Genomic DNA, 10,165 nt, shown 5'->3' on the forward strand with positions numbered 1-10,165 from the left:
ATTATTTTTTAAATTTAAAGTTATTGATAATTAAATGAATAAAGTTTTTTAAATAAATTAGTTTAAACTATAATAAGTTATTACTTTTTTTTTATATAAATTAATAAATAACATAAAAATCAAAATATTTTTAAAGAGTAATTTGTTCATTTTTTTAATTTAAGTTGTAAATATTAATGAATAAAATTTTTATTTAAATGTGTAATTCATAAAATATGTAAATCATAAAATATTCTTAAAATTTTATTAATGTGTAATTCATAAAATATGTAATTCATAAAATATTCATAAAATTTTTATTTAAATGTGTAATTCATAAAATATTCATAAAATTTTTATTTAAATGTGTAATTCATAAAATATTTCATAACACTTTACAAATTATTCAAATTTGTAACATTTTATTTGTCGCCTAAATTGTAGATGGCGACAATTGATAAGTCTTGGACCAAAATCAGAAATCGTGGTTGCCATGAATTTTGGAATGGTTTACAAGCCTTTTTAGCAATGGCATCAGAACATAAGGATTGTGATGGAAGAATTCGATGTCCTTGTGTGAGATGTATAAATAGTAGGTTTGAAAAAATAGATAGGGTTAGAGCACACGTATTTGATCGAGGTTTCATGCAAGGATATGATAAGTGGATTTATCACGGCGAGCCTGAGGATGTTGTCGATGATGTAGCAGTTGCCGATATTGAATCAGAGGATGAAATGATACCTATTCTAGAAGACTTCTTTCCCCCAACAACAGAGGATGTACAAGGAGAAGATGAACAACCAACCACAAACCCTCAGTTTGATGACTTATTTGAGGAAATTGAAGCTGAATTGTATCCCGGTTGTGATTGGATTTCGTCTCTAAACTTTTTAGCAAAGCTATTGCATTTAAAAGTTAGGGGAAAAATTCCTAATAACATCTTTGAAGAATTATTGAAGCTTTTAAAGTTTGCGTTTCCGAAGGAAAATAATATTCCATCAACTTACTACGAGGCAAAAAAGAGATTGAAGAAATTAGGCTTGGGTTATGATAATATCGATGTCTGTTTGTATAATTGTTGCTTATTTTATAAGGAGAATGCATCCAAGGAGGCTTGTCCAGTTTGCGGAACTAGTCGTTGGGTTACTTCCGAGAACGGGAAAGGAAAAAGAGTTCCTTGCAAAGTCATGCGATACTTTCCGTTGACACCTCGACTTAAAAGATTATATAGTTCGAGGATTACAGCGAAAAGCATGATATGGCATCATACTGGAAAATCAAAAGATGATGGGGTGTTGCGACACCCGGTCGATGGTTTAGCTTGGAAAGACTTTGATGCAAAACATCCCGAGTTTGCAAGGGACCCAAGAAATGTTCGACTTGGGTTAGCTGCTGATGGATTTAATCCATTTGGCAACATGAGTCTTGCATACAGCATGTGGCCAGTGGTGGTAGCTAACTATAATCTACCACCTTGGTTATGTATGAAAGATAATTATTTTTTGCTATCTACCCTAATTCCTGGTGAAAAAATCGTCTGGAAATTTCGTTAATGAATTAGCTGCAAAAGATTATGTAAGTGATTAAAATTATTTATTATTAAAATTTATATTTTATATTAATTACATATTCTAATAATTTTGATTTAAATAGGAGGAACTGATCAAGGAGCTTGATAGGAAGCGACTTGAACGACAATCCCAGAGCGATACTGGGACTGAATCTGAATCTGATACTGGTTATCAGTTTGACGTAATGGAAACAGTTCTAGGCCAAAGATCTGACTATCAAAGAGGCGTGGGTAAAAGGCTCAAGGGCAAAGGAAAGAAACCAATCCCTCAAACTCAATCAACGGTGCCTCCCCAACCAACTACTGAAATGATGAGCACCGTGGCAGATATATTCTCAGCTATGCGTGCCACTTGGGGGGGTAATTTGACGCCTGAACAACGTGCCCAAATATTTAACCCACGCTTTGACAATTTCGTTCAAACGTATAGTCAATCGCAGTCGCCTGGTGGTTCGTCTTCTCAGAGTCATGCCGCTCCTCCGGAACAGCAACAACAACCTCCTACGCAACCACAATTTCAGCCTTCCTCGCAACAACAATTCCAAAATTTGTCACAGTAGCAATTTGAAATTTTTTTGCAGCAGCAACCCCAATCTTTTCCTCAGCAATTTCCTCAGCAGCAACAACAGTCTGCTCCGCCAATGGGAAATCAGTTCTTATACCGAACACCGTCAGAGTCTCCTCCGCTCGGCTCAAACTTTGCTGATTTTGGATTATTTGGGAGTTCATCGCAGGAGAACCAATTTTTTTCAACTCCCATTTTCAACCAAGCTGAGCTCGGTAATTTGACGCTGGGTTTATCATCAGACCAAGCGTATGTGCCTTCTCCGCCACGGGCTTCGGGGACTCGTACCGAAAATAATCCAGATCAAGACTTCATAATTAGAGACTTGAATGAAGATGTTAATGAATAATTTATTTATGTTTTGTAATAATTTAGTTTAATTTTGAGACAATATTTTATTAGGATTAATATGTTAAAGTTAATTACTTTGGAGACAATTTTAAATTATTAATAAATTTTATTAAATTGTTTTAATTATATTAATTAGATTTATTTATTAAATATTTAATTAAATTGTTTTAATTATATTAATTAGATTTATTTATTAAATATTTAATTATTTATTTATTTATATATAATATAAATAAATTTTTAAAAATAATTAATATTTTTTTTTATTATTGGGTGTTGTAGCGGCGGAGCAATAGCGGCGGGACCCCGCCGCTATTGCCCTGTGTCAGTCTCGAAACACGAAACTGACACAGAGCAATAGCGGCGGGGTCCCGCCGCTATTGCTCCGCCGCTATTAACAGTATTAGCGGCGGAACCAGTTTTTGGCCGCTAATACTATTAGTAGCGGCCAAGCAATAGCGGCGGACCAATAGCGGCCGAGGTCCGCCGCTATTGCCCTTTAGCGGCCAAAAACTGGAGCAATAGCGGCCGAGGGGCCCGCCGCTATTGCTCCTGAATGTTGTAGTGCCTCTACATCTCATCAAGAAAAAATATAGAAATATAAATGTATATATATAGAAAAATGATGATGATGAAGAGATCTCTCACATTAACCAAACATGACTTGTATGTTGAGTATTTCAAAAGCTATTTTTATTCTTATTTTTAAAAACAAAAAATAAAAAAAATCAAACATGCTTTTATATTCTCATTTTTAGTCCTTGTGCTTAATTGATTTGGATTAAGGGTCAGTTTGGCATAATTTTAAAAAAGTTAAAAGTTGCTTTTTTCACAGTTTCTGCAGTGGCTGTTTTTTCTCACAACACAGCTATAATTGTTTTTTCCCATAACACAACTGTGCCAAACTGATCTAAAAGGAATAGAGCCTTTGGTCACATGATCAGACGGAAACTATCGTAATAAATATTATTAGAAGGCTAATTGGGATTTTTGCCCCCTGAACTTTGACATATACCAAATCATCCCCCTTGAACTTTTAAGATCGTTAAAAAATGCTCCATGAACTATTGAGATTGTTGAATTTAAGGACTTTTGCACAATTCTAAAAGTCTTAACTGGCCTTGTACCACACCTAAGCGAGCTCTTTCCTCGTAAAAATGTTCATCGAGTAGCAGCCCATTACGTATAAAGTCTTCTGGTAACTTAATAAAGAAGCAAATCCCAAGCCTATTATGCTTCCAATATGGGTTGACACCTAACACTCTTATTCCTCTCATCCAATGTACACTTCCCAACTTGGTCGAGGACATGCCTTGAAACTGCTGAATGTATCCATGAGTTAGTGCGAGGGATGAGGGTTTCACTGTTCGAGGAAGGTAAGAATTTTTTTCACTCCACACATTTGTCTCCGAACAAAATATTGTAATATCAAATACATCATGAACGGGATCAAAAGGTTTGACGTCCATTAATACAACCCTAAAATTATTATTATCACTTTGATTGCGTACTAATCCACTTCTTATGACCGATCAAAAGAGGATCGTAAATGTAGAATTGTTTTGGATTGAATTTGAGCGATATATAATTTGGCTGGACGTATGGGGGTACTGGAGTATGGGTTAGACCCAAACTTAAAGATGCACATATAAATTAAAAGTAATACTAATATTTAGAATTTGAATCAACCTTCCACCTGCTCTAAATCATTTTTTTAAAAACTACTCTAATATAATCACTCGGATAAGATGTGCCAACCAACTTAAAAAGATAATGCTTAAAGTTTTTGTTGGTTCCAAACTTTGATGAGATAAGAGTAAACATTTTCTTTTTGGAAATTAATATGAGAGTAAGCCTAGCCACTCAATTTTTATTATTATTTTTTTTTCTATATAAAACTTGTACTAGTCGATCTTTTATTTTTATTTTTATTTATTTTTTTTTGTGGAAACTACCTTAATTATTTGAAGTGTTGAGCTGGTCTTTCTCAATAGAAAATTCAAAAACCAATAGAATCGTACTAGAGAGAGATCGGGACACACCACCCTCTAACATTGTCGTTTGTAACCCATTTTAATTCGACTGAGAACAAAGCTTAATCATAAGGATAAGATAAGAAAACACCCATCAATATATTTCATCTTGAATTTCAATTATATCACTGTTTCTTTATGAAAAATTATCATTATTTATAAAATGTGAAAAAAAAAATTAATAATAAAAAACATAAATATTAATTATTAAGAAAATAACGATGTTATTAAAATAATATTAATAATAATAAATAAATAAAATAATTTTAGGAGCGACAAAAGTCGTCCCTAAAAATTTAAAAAGTACCCCTAATAACAATTATTTTCACAAAATATTTTTATATAATTATTTTACATAAAATATTTATTGTCCAATTATTAGGGGCGATAAGTTGCCCCTAAAAACATTTAACATTGCCCTTAGTAAATTTTTAAATTGAAATAAAAAATAAGAACAATAATTTAGGGGCGACTAATGAATATCGTCCCTAATAGGTTATTAGAGGCAATTATTTGTGACCCCTAATACTATGTTTTGTTGTAGTGATATGCACACCCAAAACACAATAATTTAGGTTATTAGTTATTATTATTATTAAACTACTTTCTTATCCTTTTTGTAGTTTTCGGGTCTCAATAATTCACATTTGTTTATAATATATATATATATTATATAAACAAATGTACATGTGAATATCACTTTGAATAGATTTGTCAATAATTCACATTTGTTTATAATATATATATATTATAAACAAATGTACATGTGAATATCATTTTGAATAGATTTGTCGATTTAATTAAAAATGCCTATTTGGGTGATATTTTTAGTTGAAGATTATTTTTTATTTAAGAATTGTTAGTGGAAGTTTAAAAAATCATTCACACATCAGGACAGAATAATTAATATGATTGGCATATTCAAATTGGAGTAGTTGTAGTATATTCCTATAAATATAGAATGTTAATATGTAGAAATGATATACAAATATATAGTGAGATCAATCGAGCTAGAAATCAAACAATAATCCAATATATTTTATGAATATGGAGAAGAGTGGTGTGAAGATGATGATGATCTGCATAGTAGTTATTGGTCTTGTGTTTGTTCCATCTACTACTTTTGCAATCTCTAGTGAGAGAGCTCTGATCAGAAACGATCAAGTGATCAACAGTCTAGATGGAAAGATGGTGACTATTATGGATCGTGATACCCTTTTCGAGGTACTATTGAAGGAAAGATTGTCACAAAATAATCAATGCTTGGGTAAAGGTTGTGCCCCTTGGAGTCCTTGCCAACCTGGATGTCAATGTGTTGGAGCCGTTGGTCTTGGAGTATGCATTTAAAATTATGAATATCTTTATCTATCAATTGACACCTATCCCTACATACATATATTTATCATATAAATATATGTATTAATAATGTCAATTGTACTTTAATGAATAATAATATAATGCATGCATACATGCATTATATGTGTTGCTTTTATGTTTACGTACCTACTAAATAGTTTTATCCAACTTATCACATATTTGTATGGATGTAACTACTTTTATCATGTAATTATCAATATTACGTAAATGGTACTGTTTTCTTACAAGGGATATTACCATTGATAATTACTACAAAAAGATATATATTAATGTTAATTTTAAAAATATTAAACTATTAGATTTTGATCTAACGTCCAATAATAATTAAAAATAAATTTCTATCCTTAATTCAGCTACTTAATTAAAAATATTGTTTTATACTGTACTAAAACTATGTTTACATCAAAAATATCTAATCAAAATTAAATTATATATAAACTTCAAAACATATAATGTAAAAATGAAAGATTTTTTCCTTTAATTAGATAGCAAAAATAAGTATAAAAACTCAAATTTTTCTAATAGTATCCATCCACAGGTAATGCCTATTAAATTTTTCTAACATGTAATTACAAGCTATCTATCTAATGAAATATATATTTATATACATATATATGTCGTGCATTGTTGTATTAACCTCAAATTAGTGTGCATTATAGTATTTCTTTGGAGAAGAAGCCCACTCCATATATACAATATGGAGTCTCCTGAAAATTGGCTTTAGTATAATATCGTTATTGATATAATTTAATATCGAAACTTAATTATTTTAATTTAAAAAATTTATAGAGAATCGCAAATCAATTATAAGACGTGGTGTCATAGAAGCTCTAAATACTTTAATGTCTCATAGCAATGCTCTCATTTTAATGATGACTCTCTTTAAAATTATGAAATAAATTTAATATTATCTAAATATTTAATATTTTATATACTCTTGTATAAATCACTTTGGATAATTTTATTTCTAAAACTACTTTAATACTAATCATTATTCAAGGTTGTCATTATTTCAATTATATCAAATTAATCTAATTCAATCTAATTAAAAAATTATATATTCAAATTATAAGTTGATAAGTTGCATGCGTAATTATTTTGCTTATACACGTGGTGAGCAATTATTTTTTTTAACCAGTGGTAGGCACAATTGTTTAAACCTTATTTTTCTGCATTGTAAACCATTCAAAATTTTTTAAAAATTTATAGGTGGTGCTAAATAACTACAACATATTCACGATCATGATAAAAAAAATTGGACTCAAAAACTCGCTTTGATGTTGAAATAGATAAGTTTTTCTTTTTATTGTTGTACTACATATTTTCTCTAAAACTACTTTAATACTAATCATTCTTCAAGGTTGTCATTATTTCAATTATATCAAATTAATCTAATTCAATCTAATTAAAAAATTATATATTCAAATTATAAGTTGATAAGTTGCATGCGCAATTACTTTGCTTATACACGTGGTGAGCAATTATTTTTTTTAACCAGTGGTAAGCAAAATTGTTTAAACCTTATTTTTCTGCATTGTAAACCATTCAAAAAATTTAAAAATTTATAGGTGACGCTAAATAACTACAACATATTCATGATCATGATAAAAAAAATTGGACTCAAAAACTCGCTTTGATGTTGAAATAGATAAGTTTTTCTTTTTATTGTTGTACTGCATATTTTCTCTAAGTTTTTCTTTTTATTATATTTGAAATGATTATTGGTTGAAAATTTTATAGTAGAATTAAGAAGCTTTTATGGTGCACCCCGTACTATTTTTAATGATTATTTGTAATATACACTTTAATTAAGAATTTTTTTATGAAATAAAACTTAACCTAAAAAAATATAAATAAAATGGAACAAGAAAAGCATGTACATTGCACATGCTAGCCTCAACTATTATATAATATATATATAAAAATATATATATATACATGCATGTAATATTTTATTTTTACTATCTGATAAAAGTTGAATATTATTATTAGTGTATTTTAAAATGTATAGGTCAGGTGATCAAATCATAATTAAGTATATTATTACACAAAGAAAATATTTTCACTTTTAATAACTTACATATAATGGATTTCTACACAAATATATATATAAAGATATATAGAGAGTACTATTATGGGTCATTATCTAGCACAAATAACTGTTATTAGTGGTTTTATAATCTTTATATAACAAGTAAAATATACGGAATTTTATATTGAATTACACAATTAATGATATTACACATCACAAGGGTGCTAAGCCCTTTATCATTTCACATATATATAATATGTGGATTTTCATACCTATGGATCCCTAATAATAAGAGTATTGTTATTGGATACTAGTGGGTTTAACACCTTCTAAACGTGTACGTCTTGTGATTGATTAGCGATATAACATAAAAGTTATTATATAAAATTATATGCAACCTGAAACTTACTTATACTAATAACGATATTTACACGTAATAAAGTATTAGACACTAATACCTTTTAACATTTCTCTAACACTAACGATAACAGAATAGATATAAGACATGATTGTTGGATTTTGTGCCCTAAATAAAACCCTTTACAATCTGATTAGTTATCAATATAAGAAATTTGAAGTGATTTATGATTGCATGAATTTTACATGCTAATGGTTTAATATGTTTATTACATTTACACTCAAAATCTGTTAAGTCCAGATCATATATTTATTCACAATTACAGTATCGTCAACACAGTGAAATGTGATTGTGATTATATGAATCAAAAGAATAAGTCCTTGTTTCATCAGTGTTTTGGATTTACACTGATGTGATAATCAACGATGATGTGTACTTACACTTGGAGTAAGTGTTATGTTCTTTTCAACCCATTAATAAGGTATACTAGTTTCGAATGTATGGAGTATACATTGGACTGGACCGATATTGCAACTTAGTTAAGATATTATAAACTTATCGTTATATCTTTCCAAGTCAATATCAGTAGTTGATCTTAAGATTAAAAGAATCTAAATCCTGATATATATGCTTAGGCTCAACTCAGGAGTACTATTCATGTTCTTTGATTTATTAGTTAAGCCTACTTTTGGGTCAGGGTGATACGTATATTTTGGGAACATGATAGTATGATTGAGTGGGAGTGCTGAACATAAATATGGAATCTATAGCTTCTACTGGTGTATAGAAGTCAAGTGATGATTCCTTTCGAGCTTAGCTAAATAGAAGTAAATGGATGAGCTCTTGTTTAAGTGACTAATTCTTAGATCACTAAACATCATTTATGGGTAGCTAAGTGTTTTAAGGGGCAAAATACGTTGAGGGGTGAGAACGGTAAAATTATCCCATCTCGATGTAAATCATCTATATAGAGGATCTTTGATCACAATAAGATTATAACAATGGTTAAATGAGATAGCATATCTATATCGTGGAACATATAATATGCTCTATATAAGTCTGAGAGTGCAATTCTAAGTTCTAAGAGTGGATTCAACGAGGAATTAATAAGTAGGGATTTACTTAGTAAATTCGGTTCACTTATTGGAAGCTTAGCATATAGATCCATGGTCCCCATTCTAGTTAGAACTATACTGCTTGTAAGACTCAATAATTGATTTGTGATTAATCAATTATAATTCTAAAGTTAGACTATGTCTGATTTGTGAATTTTCACTAAGCAGGGGTGAAATTGTAAAGAAAAGAGATTCTAGGTTTATTTATTAATTAATAGACTTTATATGTCTAATTAATAATTAAATTAAATGACAATATTATTTAATAATCTATTTTAGTTATTAATAATTAGTTTTGGCATTTAAAAGGTTAGAATTGGAAAATTGGCGTATTTGAGAAAATAAAAATAAAAATTGTGAAAACTGCAAAATCCAAGTAAAGCCCATTAACACCTATGGCCGGCCACTTGGATAACTTTTTCCAATTGATATTTTCATTATTTTAATGCCAAATAATTACTAACCTAAACCTAGTAGTTGCCTATAAATAGAAAGTGATGGCTCAGTCAAATAACAAGTTTTCAACCAGCTTTCTGTCAGAAAATTACTTTTTCAGAAAACTGAGCCTTCCCTCTCTCTCTATAGCCGAACTTAACCCTCTCTCTCCTTTTCTCTTCTAAATTTCGAAACCCTCAGTGATAGAGTAGTGCCCACACATAGCAAGTGGTACCTCAATCATAGATTGGAAGACTGTGAAGGATCACACACAAAGAGAAGGACATTCGGGCTCAGATCTTGATAATACTCTGCGACAGAAAGGATACAAGGGTTAGAGATCTTAGTG

General features: G+C 29.9%; 2 protein-coding genes across 2 annotated transcripts; both read left to right on the forward strand.

Annotated features, from left to right (window-relative positions):
- The first annotated feature begins 423 nt into the window (after positions 1-423).
- On the forward strand, positions 424-1,439 carry LOC133039809 (uncharacterized). Its single transcript, XM_061118766.1, has 2 exons — positions 424-1,364; positions 1,427-1,439. The coding sequence occupies exons 1-2, from the start codon at positions 424-426 to the stop codon at positions 1,437-1,439; spliced, it is 954 nt and encodes a 317-aa protein (XP_060974749.1).
- An 87-nt stretch (positions 1,440-1,526) lies between these two features.
- LOC133039810 (uncharacterized) lies at positions 1,527-2,110 on the forward strand. Its single transcript, XM_061118767.1, has 2 exons — positions 1,527-1,555; positions 1,634-2,110. Exon 2 carries the CDS (start codon positions 1,736-1,738, stop codon positions 2,108-2,110), a length of 375 nt encoding a protein of 124 aa, XP_060974750.1. The 5' UTR covers positions 1,527-1,555; positions 1,634-1,735.
- Positions 2,111-10,165: the final 8,055 nt, after the last annotated feature.

Source organism: Cannabis sativa, chromosome 7 (genome assembly GCF_029168945.1).
Source record: "Cannabis sativa cultivar Pink pepper isolate KNU-18-1 chromosome 7, ASM2916894v1, whole genome shotgun sequence".
NCBI lineage: Eukaryota > Viridiplantae > Streptophyta > Magnoliopsida > Rosales > Cannabaceae > Cannabis > Cannabis sativa.

What these genes read in the sequence shown, in the direction of transcription:
- LOC133039809 (XM_061118766.1), top strand. Translation starts at nt 424, where the DNA reads ATGGCGACAATTGATAAGTCTTGGACCAAAATCAGAAATCGTGGTTGC.
- LOC133039810 (XM_061118767.1), top strand. Translation starts at nt 1,736, where the DNA reads ATGGAAACAGTTCTAGGCCAAAGATCTGACTATCAAAGAGGCGTGGGT.